At 47.1% G+C, this 25,161-nt stretch overlaps 2 protein-coding genes across 2 annotated transcripts in view; both read right to left on the bottom strand.

Annotated features, from left to right (window-relative positions):
- The window catches only part of LOC135377432 (prolactin-releasing peptide receptor-like), a 290,387-nt gene that overhangs the window by 180,563 nt on the left and 84,663 nt on the right, over positions 1–25,161 (bottom strand). The gene's annotated exons all lie outside the window — the stretch shown is intronic.
- Positions 6,266–7,552, bottom strand: LOC135388380 (uncharacterized). The gene has a single exon (XM_064618241.1). The coding sequence runs from the start codon at positions 7,550–7,552 to the stop codon at positions 6,266–6,268; it is 1,287 nt and encodes a 428-aa protein (XP_064474311.1).

The following is a 25,161-nucleotide window of genomic DNA, read 5'->3' as shown; positions in this document are numbered from 1 at the left end:
ATATATAGGGCCTGACTTTTTAGGGTTAAACCCGTATCCGCCCGATATTTACCCCCCGAACGAAACCTGTAAAATTCGGGTTTAACCCGAATTTACCCGAAAACATCCGGGTCGCGTGGCACACTCATAAGCGTGCATTAAAATAAAATTTGATAACATTGCTAAACATTAGTTCCATGTTAAGACAAATTTTTATTAAACAAAAAAAAATCACCCGAATGCACCCGAATTCCTGACGACAGAATATGCCGTAACGGGATTTAACCCGAATACACCCGAATTTTCAAATGAAAAATATCACCCGATATTTACCCCCCGAATTTGGCCAAAAATAAAACCCTAAAAAGTCAGGCCCTACCTATATACTGTAAGCAGGTATCTAAGTAGAGACGTTGAAAGCAGCTTTTGACTTTCATAGTGTAAGACTCCTACAAAGAAACCTCGAAGTAATCTCCAGCGAATATATTATATTTGTTCATCGGTTGTGAGTTGTTCTTTTTCATAAGAGAGCGAATGCTACTCTACAAGCTGTGATGTTGCTGGGACTATCCTGTTTAGTATGCCCATCTTCTTGTGTTCACAAAAGGTCTACAGTGAACCCTCGTTAATATGACCCCCGCTAATCTGACATACCCGCGTTAAGACCATACTCCTGGGGAACAATGCAGTGAAACCTCTGCAAATCCCCCCGTTAATATGACAGTGCCGCATTATGACCAAAATTTTTGGGAACGACCATGGTCATAATAACGAGGGTTCACTGTATTAATATTGCCTACGTTGAGTTCATCGGTTATCACAATAACACTGTTGTGCTATTATGGATGTGCCTATATATGAGATTGTTGACTCGTTAGATGAGTCACGAAAAAGGCGAACCCATCAAGGGTTACCACAGTATGCGTTCGTCCGTATTTTACCGATTTTATATTTGTCGATGAACGTGTTATTTCCGACATTTGTGTCTCCCACGACGAGTATTAGTTTTCGTTCTCGTTCAGGTATCCTGGACATGGTACTGGGTATGCTGGGAACAACCTTATTCATTTTCTCATTATACAGAAAAACTTCACAAGCTTACTTTATTACTTGATGTCACCAAAGCACATATACTTAAGAAAGATCTTTCCAGAAGCAGTACTGCTAACAGTATGCAAGACTGCTCTTCGACCGTTAGGCCGTATCACTTATCGTTAGCACTTAGATCACTTCAATAAAAACAAGGACATACCTCTGCTTGAGTTGCAAATTTGTGTGCTCGTGTGTACACGAAAAGTTAAATGGCGCGAATGACCTCGAGAGTGGAATACATACGAGAAAGTTAGGAGACTAAGATTTTACTAATTAAGGGGAGTCGATGTTTCGTGAAGCCGCGCTTTTTTTTCAACATAAATTAATAAATCCCTTCGTCTTTCTCCTGTTCGTTTACTTTTTCGTTTGCTTCAAATTTTCTCGTATGGACATTTAAGTATATACGCATATGTATACGAACTCATACCTATTATTAGCCTGTTATTCACGTATTTATTCACACAGTGTGCCCACCAACGGCGGATGCCTTGATGGAGGTGCACAACAAAATTAAGCAAATAGTGCAGACATACAGGACAAAAGTAAAACATAAAGCAAGTTACTAGCAAACGTTTTTTAACAGCGAAAATAAAAAATCCGGAAAATATATCTACATCTTCTCAATCAACATCATTCAAATCACACTGCATACGAATAAGAGGGGAAGCACAACTGGACAAATCACAATTTGATGGGTAAAAAAGGAAATCTGCTGCGTCTCGAAGGAACATGAAAGTCCATTAGTCCATGAAAGCCTATTATACCATTATACCTATTATACATGCGTACATATGCACATGTTTCGCACGCATTTCCCTTTAGGTCGACGCCATGGTCGCGAACGAGAGATGTTCGCTGCGGTTTTCTGCTCAGTCAATTTGCAAACCAGAAAGCGCGCCCATAAATCCACCGTGATGCGTATATAAACTCGCTGTTCCATCGGACAAATTTATTTACGCCGTTCATTGCATTATGCGGTAAACGAGATTGCCGTTCGACATTCGTGATGGAAAACATACGTACTGAAATGAAGTATTGTCAAAATCGAAAAAGCGGCAGCACGATGCTAACGAGTGCATCAGAATATGTATTCATGGACGGAAGCAATCTACGCTCAAAAAAGGGGCTCGTGAAGGGAGCGTTGTTAAGAGAAGGGATGGGCCAGTGTTTTGGAAAGAAAAGTATGTCGTTTCGTGGAACCAGAGTCGTTTGGATGCGGTTACCGCTTTTTTTCGCGTCTATATCTAGAACACTCAACAAACTCGGCATATGTGCTATTATTCAACAAGGCTCTTCTTTGAGTTAGTTGGTGCAACATCTTCAGTTTGAACAGCTCTACATAAGAGGACGTTATTCTCGTCTATCTCGTCCTTCAGTTCATACTGAAGGTGCTATTATGCTTTATGAACATATACTTACTGATTACTAGAGCGCGGATTTTCATGCAAATGTATGTTTATATACGAGGGTCGTTCCATAAGTTTCCGGCCCGAGGTAGAAAATGCGCGCGAATTTGAAAATGCGATTAAGGACGCGTGGCGCCATCTGTTGGAGGACCGGAGCACCACCCTCAACCCTCTCCATGCTTTTGTCGGTTGGAGAGCGGCATTTCAAACAGCCAGGATGCACTCTTCAGAAATGAAAAAAATCGAGTACCGCGCTGTGATAAAATTATTGACAAAAGAGGGACTTTTGCCTAAAGAAATTAAAGCGCGACTGGACAACGTGTACAGGGAAGCCTCTCCGTCGTGCACAACGGTAAAAGACTGGGCTAAGCAGTTTCGACTGGGGCGAGAGTTCATTGAAGATGATCCACGCGATGGTCGTCCAGTTGAAGTGGTGACACAGAAAATTTGTATCTTGTCGAGGAGGAAGTGCTGAACGACAGGCGTCTGAGGGTGAAGGAAATCTCAGAAAGGCTGGAACTTTCCAAAACAACCGTTTTTCGCATCATCGGCGGGGGCCTTCACATGAAAAAGGTCAGTCCGAGATGGGTGCCACGACTTCTCTCGTCAGTTCAAAAGAAACAGCGCGTCGTCTGTGCCAAAGAGTTTGTGGATCTCTGTCAAGAGAACGAAGAAGAAATATTGAAGTCAATGGTCACAGGGGATGAGACTATGGTATTCCACTATGATCCCCTTTCGAAAAAGGAGTCGATGGAATGGCGCAAACCAGGAGAAGTACCCCAAGAAAAGCCAAAGTCGCACAATCCACAAAGAAGATCATGGCAACAATATTTTGGGATTGTCACATGATCCTCTCATCGACTTCAAAGAGAGGAACACCACAGTGAATGCGACTTATTGTGCTTCACTCCTGCACCGACTGCGAGACGCCATCAAGGAAAAGAGGCGCGGCAGGTTGAGTCGAGATGTCCGGTTGCTCCAGGACAATGCCTCTGTCCACACAGCTTCTGTTGCCAAGGCTGCACTGAAGAAGTGCGGCTTCGAAGAAATCCATCACCCACTATACAGTCCAGACTTGTCACCGAGTGACTACTTCCTGTTCTCAAACTTGAACAGGGATCTCAGAGGACGGAGATTTCAAAACGATAGTGAGGTGCAAGAGGCAGTTTCCCAGCATTTTGCGGACAAAACTTCGGACAATTTTTCAAGGGTATAAGAATGCTGGTTGAAAGGTATCAAAAGCGCATCGAAGTTAAGGGTGACTATGTCGAAAAGTGATTGTTTGGTCACTTGTTTCGTCTCTATGACTATTAAAAGTTGGTCGGGCCGGAAACTTATGGAACCACCCTCGTATATATATATATACATATACATATATAAAGAGAAAAAAAGCCATTAAAGAAACAAGTAAATGACACTAGACGTGTTTGAAATTCAAAATTACATATTAAGATGGCTTCTATGGCTGCACGCCGAGAAACAGATACTCATGGAACGATGCGACAGCACCAGAGGACACGTGTTTCGCCGTGTTTGCGGCTCGTCAGCTCTGGGTAGCTGCGCATCGTTCGGAATTGGCAAACCAGGGGTCGCTCAGCGAGAACTTGCTGAGCGACCCCTGGTTTGCCAATTCCGGGTGCGTCAAATAAGACTGACCAGAATTTTTATAAAAAAAACTATGAGAGCAGCATAGATGTTGTATTTGCGGTTGAGTTCTACGGCCAGGCGGACATCCTCTGGAAGAGAGTATGTAACCGCAATAATTACCTTAAATTCATTGATTAAATTTTTAATTGGAGAATTTCGGGCAAAAGCGAAATAGCAGATTGGGACACTATCCTCGTTGGACACCTTTACACGTTTAAAAAATGCTGAAACACGCACGTGCGCTAAAATACCCATCCCCGAATTTTGGTATGCAAATGAGCCGAAACCGAAAAAGCGCACCTTATAGGAGCGCATCATCCACGCGAAGCGATCATGGCAGAAGCGAGAGAGACTCCGCTTGCTATCCAGCGCTTTAATGAGACGAGCCGTCACTATCTCCGTTTGTTGGCTCATCACCGGCACCACCCTTTACTGCTGAAGCTTTCCCGTCGCAGGAATAACAAGTTCAGGCCCTGCATTCAACAGCTAAAGCCTCACCTGCCACGTTTTCAAGTTGAACCCCAGGCGCGTTCAACTCCACCTTGGACCCTCCCTCTGCCATCTGCTTCACTATCCGTTCCCGGGCTGCAGAGAAAGGATGATGTCGCTGCAGGTGTGTCCAAGGCGCTCACACTGGATATGATGAGCGAGCTGTATGCAGGCTTTACTCCTGTTTTTACGGATGGCTCGTCCACAAAATCCAGCTCTGCATGCGCCTATATTATTCCGTCCGAAGACATAACTGGTATCTTCCGTCTCTCGCATCTGACGTCGTCAACATGTGCTGAGCTACAAGCTTTGCTCTTTGCCATGCGCAAGATCCTGCAGTGTTCATCTCGGCCATGGGTCTTCTACACAGACTCGAAAGCTGCTATCCAATGCCTCGCAACAATGGGCGTTCGAGGTCCTCTCGCGTCCATTGTTGCTGACGTGCTTGAAACTTACAAGGAGCTGCTAGACCTGGGCCACTGCGTAGTATTACAGTGGGTACCTGGCCATGTCGGGGTACCTGGCCATGTCGGCGTACCCGGCAATAAAGAGGCCGACCGGGCGGCCCTGCGGGGTCATCATATAGCTTCAGCCCACTCTATCATCTTGCCCAAAGGTGATCGTCAGGCCCTCGTCCATGCTCTCTCTGCAGACAAGACAAGATCACAGTGGCTGCATGACATTACACCCTACTCTCTGCTCCACGCAGTGGATCCTTCTCTTTCACTGTCGCTTCCTCATCGCCTTCCGCGACACTACGCATCCCTGCTTCACCGCATGCGGCTGAATGTTGCATTTACACCAGTTATGAGGCAGCGTCTTGGCCGTGCGCCCTCGGACCTTTGTGCAGTGTGCGTGCAGACCTGCACCACCTACTTATGAACTGCCCGGACTACCAGCAGGAGCGTGCGATATTGCAGCACGAACTGCATGCGATCGATCATCGCCCCTTTACCATAGGCAAGGTGCTGGGCCCATGGTCCAGTCCAGCTCATACACGCCAAGGTCTGCGTCACCTCTGGGACTTCTTGTCATCAACAGGCCTCTCCACCCTGCTTTGATTACCGGACTCCTTATCATATCCATCATCATCTCTCATCACGTACAAGTGGCACTGGGGCAGCGCCCAGCCTGCTGGCCGGCATCAGCCCCATCTCATCATCGTATCTCTATTTGTGTGTGTGTGTGTCATCCACGCGAGTCATCCCCATATCATAGTCATCACGTATTTCTCTCTCTCATCCACGCCGACGGAGGCTTATCTGGGCCGGAAAGCGGTTTATTTATTATGGGCGGCCCTCTGACGTGAAATGAGCGCTGTATCTCGTCGCGTTCGCGGTCGCCGTGGTTTTGGTTTCGGCACATTTGCATATCAAAATTCGGGGATGGGGGGGGGGAATATATATTTATTGAAAGGAAAGGTCTGCCAGACCAAGGTCGGCATGCTATTCCATTAAAAAAAAATCAAAAGAAAACGAAGAATAAATAGAAAGGAAAGGACGAAGAGGAAAAGGTGAGTCTCCGTAAAAAGGAGGAAAAACAAAAACGAAAAGAAAGAAGGGAAGGAAAAAAAAATAGCAACGAAAAAAGAAGAAAGAGAAGAGAGAAAAAAAAAGAAAGAAAACGAAGGTGAAGCTCCTGGAGCGCGCAGCTCAGAGCTTCGAGGCCAGGCCAGCGCACTTCAGGAAGTGCAGTAAAGCAGTTGTGACGGCCCACTGTTGGTGCTGAGGCACAGGGCCAAGAAGTGCGGCCAGCGTGAGCTGGTTGTGCCCGAAACGTTCGAGGCAGCGGAAAAGGGTATCGCGATGGTTGGTGTACTTGGGGCAGGTCAGCAGGAGGTGTGATGTGTCCGCAACCACTTCGCAAGCATCGCAGAGGGCCGAGATCTGCCTCCCCATCATGCGCTGGACCGGTGGCGTGTATGCCAAGTTGAGGCGCAGTCGGTGGAGGAGTGTCTCTTGTGGTCTTTGGAGACGTCGTGGTGGGGAGAACTCCACCGCCGGGTCGATGGAGCGAAGGAAGTCGTTGAAACGGGCTGATTCTCGAATGAATCTCTGCGCCTCTTGGGCGGCCCAGCGGCGGATCTGGATGCGGCAAGCCGAGGGGGTGAGCGGTATGCGCGCCGCGGCGTCGGGTTGTTCGTGTGCGCGCCTGGCCGCAGCATCTGCACGATCGTTCCCGCCGAGGCCAATGTGGCTGGGTATCCACTGCAGACATATATTGTGCCCGGAAGCAAGGGCGGTGTTGGCTAGGGACATTGCCATTGTGTGCAGGTCGTCCGTTGTTTTGGTGCAGTATGAGTCGAGTGTCTCCAGTGCCGCCTTGCTGTCCGACAGGATCGTCCAGGTTCCTGGGGGCGATGTCGTGATGTGCCGGAGGGCCGCGTGGATTGCGAAGAGCTCGGCTTCGGTGGAGGAGGTGGTATGGGAGAGCCTGAAAGCTTGCTCGATGTTACCTTGAGGAACGTAGATGGCTGCAGTGGCCCCATCAAGTGTTACGGATCCGTCTGTATAGATCGCTTGACGGTGTTGATGATGCGTCGATAGGTATTCGAGGACGAGCTGACGCGCAACGGCTAACGGCGTCTCCCTCTTTCGGCCTAGGCCAGGGACGCTGGTCAATACCTGGGGCTTGGCAAGGGCCCATAAAGGAGGGGCGTAGGATACACCTGAGGAGCGGTCCGGGAGGATAGCCTTAAGACGGCGGACGGCTCCGCCAAAGGCCGATGCGGGGCGGGCATCCTCAATGGACAGCAGGTAGTGGCAAGGGTGCTGCGTGACGAAGCGCGCAAAGATGCGGAGCGTCTCTCGGTCCCGTAGAATATGCACGGGCGTCTCTTGCGCCTCCGCAAGTACGGTGTAGGTTTCAGCCGTGCGTGGCAGTCCAAGGCATACCCGGAGGCCGCGCGCTTGGGCATTGAGGAGGTCTCGCTCACCCATCCTACTGATCCCGTGGAGCGCTGGGAGGTGGTACCGTAGCAGCCCCAGCACAAGTGCGTTATGGACGTGTCGGAGGTCACTGCAATTCGGGGATGGATATTTTAACGGACGTGCGAGTTTCAGGATTTGTTAGACGTAAAATGGCTTGCGAACTAGGATAGTCACTGAATCTGCACACTTTCTTCGAGAGGATGTCCGTAGAACTCAACTGCAAAAACAACACACACACGCACACATAAAGAGACGATGATGAGATGGGGCTGATGCCGGCCAGGGATTTTTGTGGGATGTGTTGTTCAGCCCCACCCTGGCTGCTCCACTGCGCTAAATACTACCCACAAATGTTCGAAATATTTTCTTACAGTGGCGCTCAAGGCTTGCACCTTAGCATGGCGTCGGGGTGCGTTCGCTGTGCCTGTTCGTGGACGGTGCGCCGTATTTCTCCTTCGCCACTTTTTTTACCGTTACGAAGATGGGCGGCGTTCGCATTTCAGTCCGCACTTTGGGGCAGTGCCGAAAGCAAGCGTTAAATCTGCATGCGTTATATCTATGGCGCAAGCCTTCTCTGTTGTGTGCTCCTGAACCAAGGCGGTTTTATTTTACCGTGCTACGTAATACAATACTCAAATTTTGTCAAATCGTGCATTAGATGTATTGCCTCCACACCAAGAACGGTGAAGAAACATGATATATTCAAAGTTTTCACTTCATATTTAGAAGATTTTTGGTGCATAGTTGCATGCATATTTCGGGAGTTTTTAGTGCATATTTATCCGCGGTCTACCGATTACAATTCTATGTATTTTTGGCCAGCGCCTTTGAATACTGACTTTTAGATTGCGAGTACTAGTTGCCTAACAAATTATACCGAACTAACGAAGACTACGTGAAAATTAAATGTTGTATCGTAAAATGAGTAAAAGCCATGGGTTACGTGGGTTGGAGGGACTCCGCTTGCTATCCGGCGCTTTAATGAGACGAGCCGTCACTACCTCCGTTTGTTGACCGATCGCTGGCGGCATCGTTTATTGCTGAAGCTTTCCCGCCGCAGGAATAACAAGTTCCGGTCCTGACCTGCCAATTGTTCAAGTTGAGCCCCAGGCGCGTTCAACTCCACCTTGGGCCCTCGCTCTACCGTTCCCGGGCTGCAGAGAAAGAATTATGTCTCTGCAGGTGTGTCCAAGGCGCTCACATTGGATATGATGAGTGAGCGGTATGCAGGCTTTACTCCTGTTTTTACGGACGGCTCATCCACTAAAACCAGCTCCTCATGTGCCTATGTTATTCCATCCGAAGACACAACTGGTACCTCCCGTCTCTCGCATCCGACGTCGTCAACATGTGCTGAGCTGCATGCTTTGCTCTTTGCCATGCGCAAGATCCTGAAGTGTTCCGTTCTATCATAGGTCTTCTACACAGACTCAAAGGCTGCTCTCCAATGCCTCGCAACAATGGGCATTCGCGGTCCTCTCATGTCCATTGTTGCTGACGTGCTTGAACCTTACAAGGAGCTGCTGGACCTGGGCCACTGCATAGTATTACATTGGGTACCTGGTCATGTCGGCATACCCGACAATGAAGAGGCTGACCGGGCTGCCCTACGGGGTCATCAGATACGTTCAGCCCATTCTATCATCTTGCCCAAAGGTGACCGTCAGGCCCTCGTCCGTGCTACCTCTGCAGACAAGTCAAGATCGCAGTGGCTGCATGACATGACACCCTACTCTCTGCTCCACGCAGTGGATCCGTCTCTCTCACTGTCGCTTCCTCATCGCCTTCTGCGACACTATGCATCTCTTCTTCACTGCATGCGACTGAATGCTGCATTTACACCAGTTACGAGGCAGCTTCTTGGCCGTGCGCCATCGGACCTTTGTGCATCATGCAATGTGCGCGCTGACCTGCACCACCTGCTTATGGACTGCCCTGACTACCAGCGGAAGGGCGAGATCTTGCAGCACCGAGGTCTCCGTCACCTTTAGGATTTCCTGTCATCAACAGGGCCTCTCCACCCTGCTTTGATTACTGGAATCCTCATCTCCACCATCATCTCTCACTGTCTACAAATGGCACTGGGGCAGCGCCCAGCCTGCTGGCCGGCATCAGCCCCATCTCATCATCGTATCTTTATGTATGTATGGTATGGTATGTGTGTGTGTGTGTGTGCACGCACGAACGCACGAAAATTTTTTTCGTGCACGAAAGAATTTTTTTTCGCGCACGAAAAGAAAATTTACGCGCGCGCAAATTTTCGCGCTTAGTGACAGATTTCGGACGCACGTTAACGAACCGCGGGTGGTCGAAATTCCCCGCAGTCCTACCCCGCGACACTTGTCGCTGACACACATTATCCATATTACCACTCCATATTATTATCTCCGACATTCGCTGACAGTTACTCATAGTACAAAGCACGAGGATGCTACTGTCAACACTACTAAATATCTTCTCAAACCAACAAATGAATCGTCGCAATTCTGCTTCCTACTGATGAAGACCGGTTTACAAAGTGCTACCTCCTTTTGTAACATCATCGTGCTAAAAGCATCGGACATCCGACAATGTATGCCTAATCTATGGCTTGCATTCTCCGTCATTGAAATTACGATTATACCCCATTTTTCACAGTTTGATGCTGCTTTTTTCGACAGCTTCATCTCTCTTGCAAAAGTTTCGAAAATTTTTTTTCAATCATGAGACGCCTGTGAGACCGACGCACATTAATGAGTTTTCGGTGTGGTCAAGGCACTTTATCATATGCTGTGGCCAGATACGCCCGCATGAATAGCTTAACTAATCAATATCTCGCTCGCGTACATTTATCAGCAGCGATCGTAAATCAAGCGCCAACGTCTTAAAGAAATTATATTTTATTCTGTGAACCAAACGGAAGACATCAAATGTAAGCAGCTACAATGTTTGCGCATATGGGGTTTTGCTTTTCTTTCACTTTTTTTTACAATTGTTTCAAGCATGTGCAATGCTAGACAATACACCAAGCATTTTTCGCAACATGCGTAATGTGAACTGAGGAATAAATGTGATGGGAAACTTTCGTGCGAAGTTATCACCTTCCTCGCGGTCAAGGCAAACAGATTTCTGTTCTCTCGTGAGAGTGCGTGAACACATAGTTCGAAAGTACGCCGCAATCAATTATCGTGTCTTCTTCAAACTGAACTGTAATACACTCCTCAAAAGACGACCATCGCCTTTTGAGCCGTTTAAACACTTTAAAGGTTGTTTATGCTTCTTTCAAATCTTGCAAGGTGGTATAGCACGCCTAGTATTACAATCGACATAGCTAATCAGTCTTGTTATCACTAAGTACGCAAGGAGAGGAGCAAGAGTTCACTCTCAAACGAGCCAGCACAATGGATCTCCATTACAGAGGAGTCCTCTTCAATTGGCTTTCGACGGCAGCTGAACGGCCACAACGAAGTTGAATAGGTGACATGCGCGAAGCACCGTATCATTCTCTCGACTAGTTTCTTCGTGCGAGTAGCCGAATTGGTCGTGTGACGATTTCAACCTCTCCCTAGTATTTTTTCTTCATCAACATCAACAACATCAACATCGTACGAGTTGAATGATTTTTCTCGAAACAAAATCGTTCGTCGCATTCAGGTCTTTTCTTTTCCATGCAATATATTACTTGCTCCAATGCAGTGTGCTTACCCGCTTCAGTCCAACTTCATCCCTGATTACCCATGAGATGATTCGCAATTCTACACCTCTAGCATTCTGCATCTGCAATTCTGCAGCCACACTCCTTTAGAGAACGGTGCATGCGAGAGAAGTTCCTTTCGTAATGGCGCGAGGCCCTTTGATGTCTAAAGGCGTTGGCGTGAATGGCGACACAGATGCGCCTGCTGTCTGTCCAATCAATAGGGGTGGGCGAGGTTTCAACGTGCACCTATTTAAGTACAATTCTGACGTGGGGCAAGGACGTCGTATTGCGACCCACTTCCGGACAACATTAAAAGGATAGAGTCGTACCAGGACATTCATCGTCTTGTACTCCGTAGGTATAGAGATACTTTTGACAGACGACGTGACAGCTGTCGTGGCAGACGTTAATGGTGGTCGGCGAAGCATGCTAATAAATTCATCCAGCTTGGCACCGTGACTTACATGGAAGATTGAATTACTGAAGATCTGACGGACTGAATCGTCGCGCATGCGCATTACGAATGGGTGAGCGAGTCGTGGGGGAGCGCGTTCTGAGTCGTTTCGTTGCATTCCGCGGCTACGACCGATTGACAACATGGCGGCTGTTTGTACTAGCGAATATTTTTATTTTATTTTATGGACGATGTAATTCTTTTGGGAAGCTGGTGGATGTAGCAACGTGTTCAGTAGGGCGTTTCAACGATAGAAAGCGTCCATTTGCGACAACTGTAAAGTTTCCTTCAGATGGAAAAGTCTGCTCGAGTATACAAAGCGCATTAGAACGCCACAAAATCCCTCATCCCCTGCCATTCCCCCATCATATTCTGAATGTGGAGAGTACACTCGTACACTGCTCATGTAATCTTCACTCCTGTATAACATGCGCCAGAGACGAACTCCCCCAATTGCACAGCTTGTTGCGTGGAAGCCGACATTACGCCACTAGCTATTATTCTGCAACCGGTATCTCTCTCAATGACTGGTCCTCCAACGCGCCACTTACGACAACTTGGTTACCCCAACGTCTCTTTGGCCACTCTGCTTGGCTCAGTCCTGCACAACCAGTGGGCGGTTACGACCCCCCCCCTTTTTTTTTTGTTTTTGTGTGTGTCCTTTTTTTTAACCAATAGCAAGTCGGCCTATACCTGACTAACCTTTCCTCCCTTTTTGTTTTGGAGAGACATCACCCCCCCCCCCCCCCTCGCGTGATGTAAGCCAAACTGCCTTCATCCTGATCCATTAACGCGAGATCGAGTCATCCCACTGCAAGCGCTTGCTGACTTGTTGACGACACCGTGACCGGTTTCTTCACGTTCTTCGCAGATGGAACCTTCCGCGAAGAGAAAGTCGTAACATATGCTGCGTGTGTTTGCTACGAAAAAAAAAAAAAAAAAAAGAAGAAAAAGAAAAAAGAAAAAAAAAGCGTGTGAATGATCTTGGACGCTTCGTCCGGCTTCCTAGAAGTGTCATTAATTCGCTTCCTCTAAGCTTTTTGAATCGGCAGAATCGGTCATTTGGTTGGGGCAGAAGAGACCCCCTAAGACTCCCTGGTGTCACCCGGGACAACGTTCTTCCCGCTCCCTCTATCACCTTAATTTGTTCTGTGTGGCTAGCAGCGTGTGTCGTGCCATGCACTGCACACACCCTTTGCGCGTCTGTTTTGCCCAACCAGCTATTTCATCGTCAACCCCCGTTGCGCTCGCACATAATATAGTCCCCCTTTTTTTTTTTTTTTTTGCTGCTTGATTACATTCACGCACAGACAATGTAAATGTGAGAAGGAAGAGCAAACTAGTGCGTCCTTGACATATTCAACGCCGATACTTAGCATAACTCGTTAATACATGCCAGCAGTCAGTGGGTAATCCCCCGTTGCTGCTTGGCATCCGCGTTAACGACTCGACTTTTTGACACGCGTGGGCGAGTACTCGTTGCCTTCTCCCAGGCTGTGGCGTCAAATTCGCCGCATAAATAACCGAGGCATTTTGAATAAGCGGGGCACTGACTTCGTGGATTGATTTGTTACGAGATACATATTTATGAAGGCCAAAGGGACGAGAGAGGGCGTCCTAATATTCTGAGCTTAATAGTCATTGAGAATAAAACTGAACTCTGTGGTCTGATAACGATATGAGTGTATGTGTGTTAAAATAAATGTCACTTCGCGGAGAGTTCTCACGGACGAATATGGCCCACTAACCGCGTGGGTCCAGATATACGGACGATGCGTGTATCGCGTCAAAGATCTGTGCTTAGTGATCCTCAACGCGTTCGGGCACGGATGGTTTACCGCGGACGAAATGTGATCTATATTCGTCGTCATCGCCGAAATAGGACGTTGATATTTGTGACGTTTGCTTTGTTTGTGACGCACAAAGTAGGTGTGAATTAGAAGCAAAGTTTCAGAAGTTGAAGCCGAGTCTCTAAAATAAAGATTTATATAGGAACCAACCTTATTTTACTCTCACCTCTGGACACAGCCATATATAGTAGTCTGGTTTAGTGACTGTATTTAGACCGGCTGATTTAGAAAACACAATATTATTCCCATTCACCGTTTGTATGAGTACCGACTCTCAATTGCCTACATAAAAGCCGCGAGGGGAACGGACCCTGTTCTGCTTAATATCGCCACCCTCTCACCTACTATATATACAAACTTTCATCGTCATCAGCATGAATGCATCATTCCAAATTGTAGAACATCTTATGGTGAACAACAGATAAAACATGCTCTGCCTACATTGTTAAATAACATTTCCATTAACTTACTAGGAGCCACAAGGAAATGTGTTAGGGAATATTTTACAAGTTAAGAAGTGTTTCGAATAAGTGTATCGTTTTGTTTGTTTTTTCTGTAAGGTGCACTGTCCTAATACCTCACTTTTCTGTAACAAAAATAATAATAAATAAATAACATACTACGTGATGCTGCTGTACGGGGACAGTGACCCCGTCAAGACACATTGTGACTTTTTGTCGCTGTCCCCGGTCAACGTTTTGACCAAATAAATTATTCTTATTATTGTTATTATTTGCCACTTTTTAGTTGTGCGGCCACTTTTTTTTTTAATTCCGTGTTAGCGCCGCGAAGCAACTGTGGCTATGAGCGGCGTATAGACGTGGACAGATGGGGAGAGGACAGCAGGAAGGAGTGGGGGAACAGAGGGGTTTATGCGTCCTGGGCCGACTTCAGGGGGAACTGTGCCGACGTTCGTCTGGAAAGTCTGCCGGAAAACCCAGGGGAAAACCCCAGACAGCACAGCCGGTGAGGGGATTGTCACCTCCCAGTCTCGGCGTGGAAAGCCGCCACCCTAACCACTATGCCACGGGAGCTGGTGTTAGTTTTGACACAATGTTAATTTTGGCGCTCGCCAGCGACGAGTAATGCATCTTTATTCAGCGAGCATTTGTGACTGTAAATTGTGTAGCTCATTCTTCACGTCATACAGCGCGCCGCCGGCCTGAGGCAACGCGGCGTGCGTGAAATATTACGCGAAATGCTGCCTAATGGAAGCCATACTACGTTATCTAACACGCGTTAATGTGTGGCCCCGGAAAAATATGATATGCACAGCACGGTCCAGAATTTTTCCGCGCGGCGTTCCCGAATTCACGTTAAGTGCGTTTGGGAAGGCCATTCTTTACGGCTGTGACAAGTAGTGGCGAACTTCGTGCCGAGGTTCTCGAGTTTCCCACAGCTCCTTGACTCGAGGGAGCCATTAAAGGGCCGACCACGTGAATATATATATATATATAAAGAAGAAGTGGTACGGAATATTTGGCACACACTGCAACTTCGGTTGGTAGGTGTGCATTGGATTTTTTCTTTTCTTTCTTACTTTTACGAAGTTCCTTCGTCCAGTCTAATATGCTAAACTCTGGTGTGGCTGTGTGCTAGTTGACATTAGAAGTTTCGTAAAGTTGTCTTGGGAAAGGGTCAGCTTTTTTCTTTCCCGGTTCTTTGGGAGGTGAGAACGAAATGAGCGTATTCTCCACTCTCTCTGGCTCATGCATGATCCTCGTTTTTCGTCTAAAACAGTACGGCCGAAAAATTAGTCAGCCTATGCTATTGGACCTTTTCAGGTGAAAACGAAAACGCAGGGCCCTATAGCTATATGTTAGATGGAGCTATGTTTGTGTTCTGTGTCGTCACTTTCAGTCGTTGACATGCAGTCGTCAAATTTCTGAGCTACAACTGTTTCCACAAGAAAAAAATAAAAATAAAAAAGACCGAACTGCCGTCTGCTTTGGCGGCTGCGAAAAGATTATTCCGTCCTGTGGTGCATAAACAGTAACAGACCCTCATCCGGAACGCTGTGCACTGGACGTCCTACGATGTCATTTTATGTTGACGTCAAGTTCTCTCGTAAAATCCACGTTACTGAAGCTACAGGCTGGAAGCAATTCAAAGTGTCGTGACATCACCTAGTTCAGTTTCGCTTTCAACGTTATATTCTTCCGTTTTGCACGCTGCAATTGTCCCCGCTGACTCTAAACCTAGGTTTCCATTTCCGCTACTGTGCGAGCGTTCGTAATGGCAGAAACGTCGCTTTTAGAGGTCCCAGAAGGCCCGCTTTTCGGAGCCGTCCAAGCAGTCGCTCCTTGCTCGACTGACGACCGCTGGACGGCATCGACCGACGACCCAAAGCAAAGACGACGACGGGGTTCGGCGGATGAAAACAAACGATTGCCTCGTTACTGTTCACTGTATAGCCTCGTAGCGCGTGCGGAAATCTCGCTTGTCTTGCTCTCGTCCGTATATCTCGAGAGTATGGCAAACGTTCGGTGTGGACAGTCTCGCCGTTCTCCGTTCACACTCATACCCACAAGTGCCAAGATAGCACAGATGTACCACCGAAGTTTCAGAAAGACACGGAGGAATATTGGCGACTCCCTCGCCTGGTGGTACGTCAAAGCTCCACGGCTTTTCGTTACGAGAGATGATGGTTATGTTCGTACCAAACTACATGTTACTAAACCACAGATCGTCTTGTGTGTACATTACACATCACGCGACTCTACACTTTGCTGCGACCTGCCCACACGTTGCGCACCATACGGCCGGCAATGTGCTGGGTGGGCCTTAGCCCGGTGTCACAATGATGTGGACTGTGCAGCACGATGAGAATACATATATATACCGTCTATTGATATAGTAACAAAAAATGGCAGATCTGACAATGAATGTAGGCAATTCATAGTCGCTGGTAATACAAATATGTGACTGAATTGGACCTGTAGCGTAACTCAACAAACTTGTTCAGCGCAGCATGGTCTCTGTTATCCTTGCGCCAGTAAAGTCAAATCAAGTCAAAATCAAAAATCTAGCTAGCAGCGAATTCAGTACCAGGGACATGAACTGCACTGTGCTGCACATTTTGATGTTCAGAATATTTTATTAACATAGTTATCTAATTACACAAGTAAATATCTCTACCAAGTGTTCAATGTATCGCACCTGATGAAGGACGGACTCCGTCCGAAAGCTTGTTTTTCAGTAAAATAAATGTTGCAATCTCTTTAAATACTTATTTTATGCTAAAAATATGTACAATCTACCATTCGTATGTACACATATCAGGCAAAATTCGACTGAAAAGTTTGTTGCGATTACTCACACTATTTACGTAGTCTGAATACCTTGTTAGGAAACCGTATCCGACGCAATATTTTAGCCGGGCTCGCGCCGGGCTTTTGCAATAAACCTATATTCCCTCCCGGGCTCGCGCCCAAAACGTTGTACTATTTCGCAATATTCGGAACCGATGGGTCTGAACCTATGGAGCACTCTCTGCGAAATATGAGACCCGTTCTCCTCTCAGAAGAAAGGGGGGAAGGGGGTATATCAAGCGATCGTGCGCGATTAAACTCGTATTGACTAGTCTGCATCGTGCATAAATAAATGGCCGAATGAGGCTCGTGTACATGACGTCACGGGCAGCCCTTGAACGCTTTGGAGTCACGTGACATGGGAAAACATGGGGGTGCGTCACAGGCGTCTTACTGCGGGCCGAATGAGGCTGCAGCGCGTGTTTTTACAATTTCCTCTCGTAACTGCACGCATACCGCAACATCTCACGGCATGCCCTCCTATACTGTGACTCCGGTGCGGCAATAGGTTTTTCAATGTCACGTGACCAAACGTGACGTCACTGCGCACAAGCCTCATTGCCGCGAGGCGACACTCGCAGCGGATAGACTCGCCTTTTTTTGGATGGTACGCCACTTTTTCGTTGCTAATAAACTAGGCTAAAGAAATACCCCAAGCAGCACAATGAACTGAAAGTCGAGTGCAACAGGGGTGGACGGTATGTGTCTTATCAATGTTCTTTAGTTTCACGACTCTGTTCAAGGCCTTCCACCTACCCATCCACCCCTATTGCACTCGACTTTCAGTACATTTTGCTGCTTGGGACAAAGTGGATCGTACGTGGATCAGCAGTCAAAGAGCATATAAGCGCGCCGTACGAGAAGAGAAAGAGTGAAAGGCGATTAGTCTGAGAAACAATCGATATAAACTGTTTGTTGTATCTTTACGACTACAAGGAGATTGAGTTTGCTGTAGGTGCTCCGTAAAATGTTCCAGATCATAAACTTGATCCATCTGTCACATTTATGATCCGCAACACTTTGCGGAGTATCACAGTACAACAAACTCAATTTCCTTTGTCGTCGCACAAAAATATTTTGTCGATAATGTCGGGAGTGCTTCAAACGCACTTGCTGTATGTTGAAAGCATTATATCCTCCCAGAAGAATGACAGTGACATGTACAGTGAAATATAGTGCAATACACAAGGCGCGGAAACTCCAGACGCAGCGCACGCTAGAAGGTGGGCCCGTTGTCACGAATGTCTCTGGCTCTGTTTGTCTTCATACACAACAGCGGCAGTGGGAGAATTTCTTCCAAAGTGCACGACTGAGTCGCGCCGCAACTGAGATGCTCTTCCATCCCGCGTTTCAAACAAAATCCCTTCGCGTGTGCGTTCCTCTGCAAACCTGGAAGGTTTCATACCTTCTGGCCTTTATGCTATAGAAACGTCGGCGCTGTTCTCAAAGGATACCTTGTGAGCCCGCATTGTGAGCGCCGAAACTACCCGACCCGAAAGTGTTTCCCTTCAAACGGAATCTTCGTCTCTTCTGTTCTCTGATGCCAGCGTCTCTTGTATAGGTGCCTTACACCCCTGACACACGGGCAGTCTAAAGGCCTTTTTTCAGAGAAGGACAGCGTCTGCTTCCCAAGGCACACGATAACGGAACTTTCCTAGGCGGCCCCTTTTGCGGAAGAGGAGATTGCTCATCTTTTTTTGCGGGCGAAAAGGTGTAGCGTGCACTCTAGGAAAAAAAGGAGTAAAACGGGGAGTAATTGCAGCTTCTACTCCCCTAGTCTGCAATTACTCCCCAGTTTAGTCCCCTAACCCAACATTTAGTCCCGACATTTAATCCCCAGGACTGCAAATTGTCACTAAACTTTGCGAATGGTCTCCTGAATGCGACAGTCTACGTAAATATGTGGCCCTGGTCAATTTGAACGACATAAGGCTGTATAACTCAGACAACGTAGCAATTTTCCAGCCACACAGAGTAAGAAACAGTTAGCGCATCTTTCTTCGCAAATTGTGCCCTAGTATGGCGCAAGATTTATATTTTCATGCATGCGCACCAATTATGTACCTAGGACTCTTACAACAGCGCGTGAAATGCGGTCTTCACTCTGTGACATTCATTTGCTCCTGTGCGTTTACTCCCGAAAGGGACTATTTTTTGTGGCAATGCAATTTCTCCCCAAAAGGAGTAAAAGTACTCCTTTTTTTTCTTAGAGTGTGGAACACAGGGCCAGCCGACAATTATTAGACCGCGGTGATTGATGATAAAAGTGCGCGACTTGAAGATTTTAATTACCTAACAGACGAAGTTAGAAAGCCGCAAAGAAGGTTCGTGAGCACAGTACTCTGGAGCCAGATTTCAGATGGCGCTACTGAGCGAAAGGCAGACCGGCGCTGTCACCGGCGCGACCTCCTTTCAGCAAGGTGTCGTTCACGGCAATTAAGGACCGCAAAGGAGGTCTAGCTTGCCCGTGCGTCAGGGGCACTAAACTTCTCTGCCTCAGCTGTTTGACTTCAGAGGGATATCGTCAGACTGACTTTTTTGGCCAACCAGTGGACGAGTTAAGTTGATGAGAAAATGGGCTGTCCTCTAAATTGCACTATTCCAATTATACTTTTTTTTAAATTGGAGATTAAATTGTATCTTTCCAATCGCTACTTTCTCCTTGGTACGTTCCACGAAAGCGGTGCTAAGTTGCACGCCTACTACTGAAGTATTTTTGAGAAGAAAAACCTAGGAGGGCTTCAAGGTCTTGGTTATTTTCATACTGTTAGAAAATTTCAGATTTGCTTACTCGTGACGCTCCCAACCGATTATAGTTTGATACGCAAATAATGCAAAAAACTAAACCTAGCAAACAATCTGTATATAGCAATGGTAGATAGGCCACCATAATAGATTGTACTTGATACTAAAATTATACCACGTAACAAACCCAATAAGCGCGAACCTCGTGTGCTTGGGGACGCAAAGCGAAGTACTTTTTCCAGTACATTAGTCTTTACCGGCAGTTCGACATAAATCATTTAGACGGAAATTTTGCCTCAATTATGTCGGTTCTTGTGTGTATATCAGGCAGTGGCGTAGCCAGTGAGGGGTTCGGGGGGGATTGACCCCCCCCCCCTCCCCTCCGAACTCGTACCTTTGGTAGCGCACTTCGGAAAAAGCTACTGACTTGACGATTGAGGAGAACAGAAGAGTGTTTTGTCGCGAAGGGATAATTTTGAGGGAAATGTTCAGCTATCATTGGGGATTGAATAGAAGAGAACAATAATTATATTTTGACGGTGAAGTGAAGAATGCCGCATTGACCAAGCTCACGCTGTGCGTCCGGCTGGCCCACTGTGATGCAATACCCTTCGTTCTCTCGCGCTTTGCTACGGCGACCGGCCTTTCTCGGGCAACCGTGCGTGAAAGGGAGAACTTTATCTTGACTGACTCTCATTCGGAGGCTAGCTTTGAAGGATTTGGCTAGGCGCAGATTGCGAGAGCCACGGAAGTATTCTTATTTCCGCGTTTGTGCTCAATGAAATTAGTGCCGTCGCGTATGCACGATCCCCCCCACCCCCACCCCCCTTAATCTCAGACAATTGCTTTTCCGAAAACTTAATTGTGTTACGCCCCAAGGGTTCAAATTTGCGACTTAATGAGCTGCCTCTGTCTTGTGGACGGCGAAGACGCGGCGGCGACGTCGTCCTTTAATAGATGCTGCTGGACGTCACCAATTCGATTAACAGGCCCCAGAGCAGTTCCCCCTCGAAAGGGATGCGGAATGAAGGATACTCTGCATTGGCGTGGGAATTGTGCCATTCCGTGCGCACGAGAGCTTGAGTTGGAGCATGCTCCAAACAACATAGCTTCGTATAGGCCCCGTTTCACATCCCTTTGTTTAAATGCTGTACTCAGTGTGACGCATGAGCAATGTCACCATCGTAACACGTGACGCCCGGGGCTATTCCTATTGCTAGAAAAACCAGAGTGGCGTCTTTCGAGAAACGAGCAGAAAGACTAGGACGCAATCGAGTGGCCGCAACATCTCCACCTCTGGGGGGGGATACGTGTTTTGAAAAAAAAAAAAAAAAGAAGGGGAGGAAAGGTTAGTCAGGCTGAGGCCGACTTGCTGTTCCTTTAGAAAAAGAAAAAGAAAAAAAAAAGCCATACACAGAGCACAATCCACTTCAGGGTGGGGATATATTTATTAGAACAAAGAAAAAAAAATGAAGGAAAGGACAGCCAAACGGGACGTCGGCTTGCTATTCCGAAAAAAAAGAAAGAAAAGAAAAAGGGAAGTAAAATAAATGAATAAAAAGAAAAGAAAATAATTAGGAAATAAAGGATAAACTAACAAAAGATGAAAGAAGGATGAGATAGATTAAAGACAAAGATGACTTTAAAAAAGGATGAGGTTAATGCGTTGAGGGTGAGAGATGAGGGTGGGGCACTGAAGAATGAGATGGCACGACTTGAGTTCACAGGCTGTTTATGAGACCTGTGTCACTCAGGAACGTCAAAACTGCTTTTGTCACACACCGCTGTGTGGGATGTCGTACTGGGCCGAGCGGAGTGGCCAGAGAAAAGTCTGTGCACCGCAGCTCGAAGGGTGTCGAAGCTGCGGCAGTCGAGGAGAAGATGTGGAATATCAGCTTCAACGGCGCAAGTGGGGCAAGTGGGCCCATCCATTCCCAATGCGCAATAGGGTACTGTACGTACCGACTCAGCGGCGGTGAATCGCCCACCCCATCATCATCCAATGTATGTGCATGCGTGTGTGTGGGGGGGGGGGGCATTTGGGCGAATGAAGAAGCCTCATTTTATAGACAATCAGAAGTGTCCTGGCGACATTAAGTCATGGTCGGTGTAGAATGGACGCTTCTCGACGCGAGCAGTAGTGTGCGGCAACGAAATCCATCGACGGATCGATGGACCGGAGATGATCGTTCAATCGGACTGCGTCCTCTTCAAACTGCCGAGTGCCGCTGTGGCGGATTCAGAGTATCTGTAATCGACATGCTGGGGCTGAAAGTGGTAGTGAACAGTTATTGAAGGTGACGCCCCTATGTGCCCGACGTGCTAAGGCGTCTGCGCTGGTGTTTTCGTGCTGGCAGGTGTGACTGGGTACCCATTTGAAGCATAGGCTATGACCGGAGGAGAGAAGTCGGTTGTATGTTGCGACTGTCATGGTGTCTAGGCCGACGATTGTTCTGGTACAATAATTTGCCAGAACTTCTATTGCGCCGTCTTATTGTCCGTGAACACAGTGGACGCGCCAGGCGCTGATCCCGCAATGTGGTTCAACGCGGTCAGTAAGGCGAAGATCTCGGACTCTGCAGATGACGTTTGGTAGGAGAGTTTCTGCGCCACTTCAAGGTTTTCATGTGGGATATAAAAGGCTGTTGTTGATCCGCGCCTTGAGACATATATCAGTGTACAGGGGATGTACCTCGGCATCAAAGTGGCGCTAACTACTAGTAACTTGAACTTTTTGCATTACCATACGACCCTTAGGAAGTGAGATGTGTATGGGCACATGATCGCTCCCCATAAGGTTACAGGCAAGACATCACCGGTCGGAGAAAGTTCAGAGACTAGAAGAAGATGAAGGTGCTTTCAAAGACCAAGTATATGCACTTTTCAACGAATATGATATATTACCCTTCAACGGAACTTTTTTACGTCACACCCGATTTGTGCGGAGCTACGCGGACCACGCGATGAGCGGTGCGACTGCCCATAACAGCTGACGCTGTAAAACATCATAACGTCATCATCATTCTCACCCAGCAGGCATGATAAGGGGATCCCAGACCGTTCTTTTCAAGACTGGATGCAATGGATGCCGATATTACCCTCTACGCGTTATTGCCGATTACTTTTCCATCACAAAGCAATTATGATGCCTGCCTGCGAAAGTGTAAGAGAAGAAAAAAAAAAAAAAAAAAACGCCCAGTGAAGGAGAGATGACGGCAGAAGGATACCCAGAGGGGTGGTTATGGCATCGATAGAATAACATTATTCCAATGGAAATATGATCAAAATATTTTCGTTGCGCTGAGGAATACTTCAAAACGTGCAGGCAATCGAAAGGACATGTTTTGTTAGCGTGTTTCATCGGTCTGGTTTGCACGTTATAGCGGCATTCACGCCACTGTAATAAAATTCCGCCACTGTAATAAAATTTTGCATGGTACGGTGTGCTTCGAACAGTGTCAACATTTGAAGCGATGGTACCAGATGCATATAACTGTGTGCATGTATACAGGAAAAGCTAAATGGTGCGGACCAGCATGAGTGCAAAATGGATACGTAAATATTAGAGCAAGACGAGAAGAGTTTACGGTAAAAGAATTACAGGGATTTCTAATTGGGGGGCCGCTATAGCAAGCAGCGCTGCGTTCAAGCGGGCTAAAGGATTGGAGACACTGACATGTGCGCACATTTGAAAATGTTGAATCCCGCGTCTATGCGCTCGCGACCTCAGATTGCGTAGAATGATGTAATTCAATGCGCACCCAAGTCTAGGAGAAACTGGTCGGGTGTCATGTTTGCCCGGAGCAGTATGAAGACGCGGAGAAGGACATGCTGGTAAATCGCCGTGTCTGCAACCACGCGACTTTGTAGGGCACGTGGTACACCAGTCGTTACACAATGCTTCAGAGCGCGGTCGATTCACAAAAAATGCTACGCTATGCGCGCATGCCTCGGGTCAGATCCTGTGAACGTACGCAGGGTGCCTCGCACGTGTATAGCTTCAGTCTGTGGCCTCATAAGTCGTGACAAACAGTGCACTGCATAACAAGAGACAAAGGATGTGTCTCAAAGAGCTACTCTGAAAGCTACACTTGCTCGACTAGACAGCAGGGTCTTCAATATAGTGAAGGTGTTGGGACTTTGGGCATCGAACACGAGGGATGCTGCCTTGGCGGCACTTGTGAAATTTGTTCAGTGGTGTGGTGGATGGACAGCACCTTTTAGGATTCTCTCTGCATGATCTTGGGATAATTGTGAATAGTGGATACTTGGGAATAATGGACTTCTAGTGAAGACATGAATAGTGGACTTCTGAATAGCGAACATGTGAATATAGTGAATAGCGAACTTGCGAGTAGAGCACGCGAGAAATATTTTTTGGGGGTGGGGTGGTGGTGAGAATTTATGTTAGGAGTAGCAGAACAAGTCGGGAGACGAGTTCAATTTCTCCTTTTTTTTCCTTACAAACAAACAAACAAAGGATGCGAGCCCTGACTTAGAGTCACTAAAAATGACCCATGATGCTGTCCTAACAGTTGACGGCATATTCTATATCCACCAGTATGACGTATAGCTCTGCTGTAGTCGAATAGCTTCAACGAAACAAGTTGCACAATTGGCACATATTCGGCTGAATAATGCGAAAGTTTGTGCGGTTTTCGACGAGAACAGGCAATGGCGGTCCCGGCCGACCTTCACCGTGTACATCACCTCTGCTTGTCCCCCTTGCTTTTACTTCTCTCGGTAACCTATTGGTTCTGGTCTTGCTGGCCTTTCACAATAACTTTCAAACGGACAAGCGTTTCATGGATCTAATGGCTTCAGCAATGCCCGAACTTGCCCCGAATAAGCTGAAATAAGATAAGTGCGTTACTTCGACCTTCACAGGCGTGTGCGACTAAATGCCAGTCTGCCCTGACGATGCATTTCGACAGCCGCGTCGCACCCACTTCTCGTCATTTCTCCAAGCATGTCTTCACAAAGATCGAAGTTTAAGAGCTCGAGATTCGAAGGGAAACTTCGACACAACTCTAATGTATTGCGCTTTCGACAGATACAAAGCGCTTCTTTTCTCCTTTCACAAGAGGGCCTGCGACTGCCCGGAACTCTTAAGTGCCACTAAGGGTAAGATAAACAGCAGGATTGCTGCAATTTAATCTAGGAAAGCAGGAATCGGGGTGCCGTTGAAGTATTGCCGCTCACGACGTGTGTGACCTGAAAAACTGTGATGGAAGTGGCGTTTTGGCGTTCAGCAAACGAGTTTGCCTCTCAGGACACGGTGAACATGCGTGTGTGAGCTTTGGGACCTAACGCAACTCCCATGAAGCCAACCTCTCCATATTTGTTTCGTTTTTTTAACCAAGCAACCAACCCATAAAGCCTGCAGAATCATTGTGACTTACGGATATTTTCTCGAAGTAACAAAGCCTAAATGCAGAATATTGCACATGTACGAATGCCTTTGAATTATTTGTCGCGAATAAACCGAAATGAGTAATGCACGACAGTTCTTCTCAAGTTAAAAACGAAAATAACATATCCCCAAGCGGTGCGAGCGTCAGCTAAAAGCACGCGGTTTGATG

This window comes from Ornithodoros turicata, chromosome 1, assembly GCF_037126465.1.
Source record: "Ornithodoros turicata isolate Travis chromosome 1, ASM3712646v1, whole genome shotgun sequence".
Taxonomy (NCBI): domain Eukaryota; kingdom Metazoa; phylum Arthropoda; class Arachnida; order Ixodida; family Argasidae; genus Ornithodoros; species Ornithodoros turicata.
Note: the sequence above shows the minus strand (reverse complement) of the source record. Positions and strands in the feature narration are given on the sequence as shown.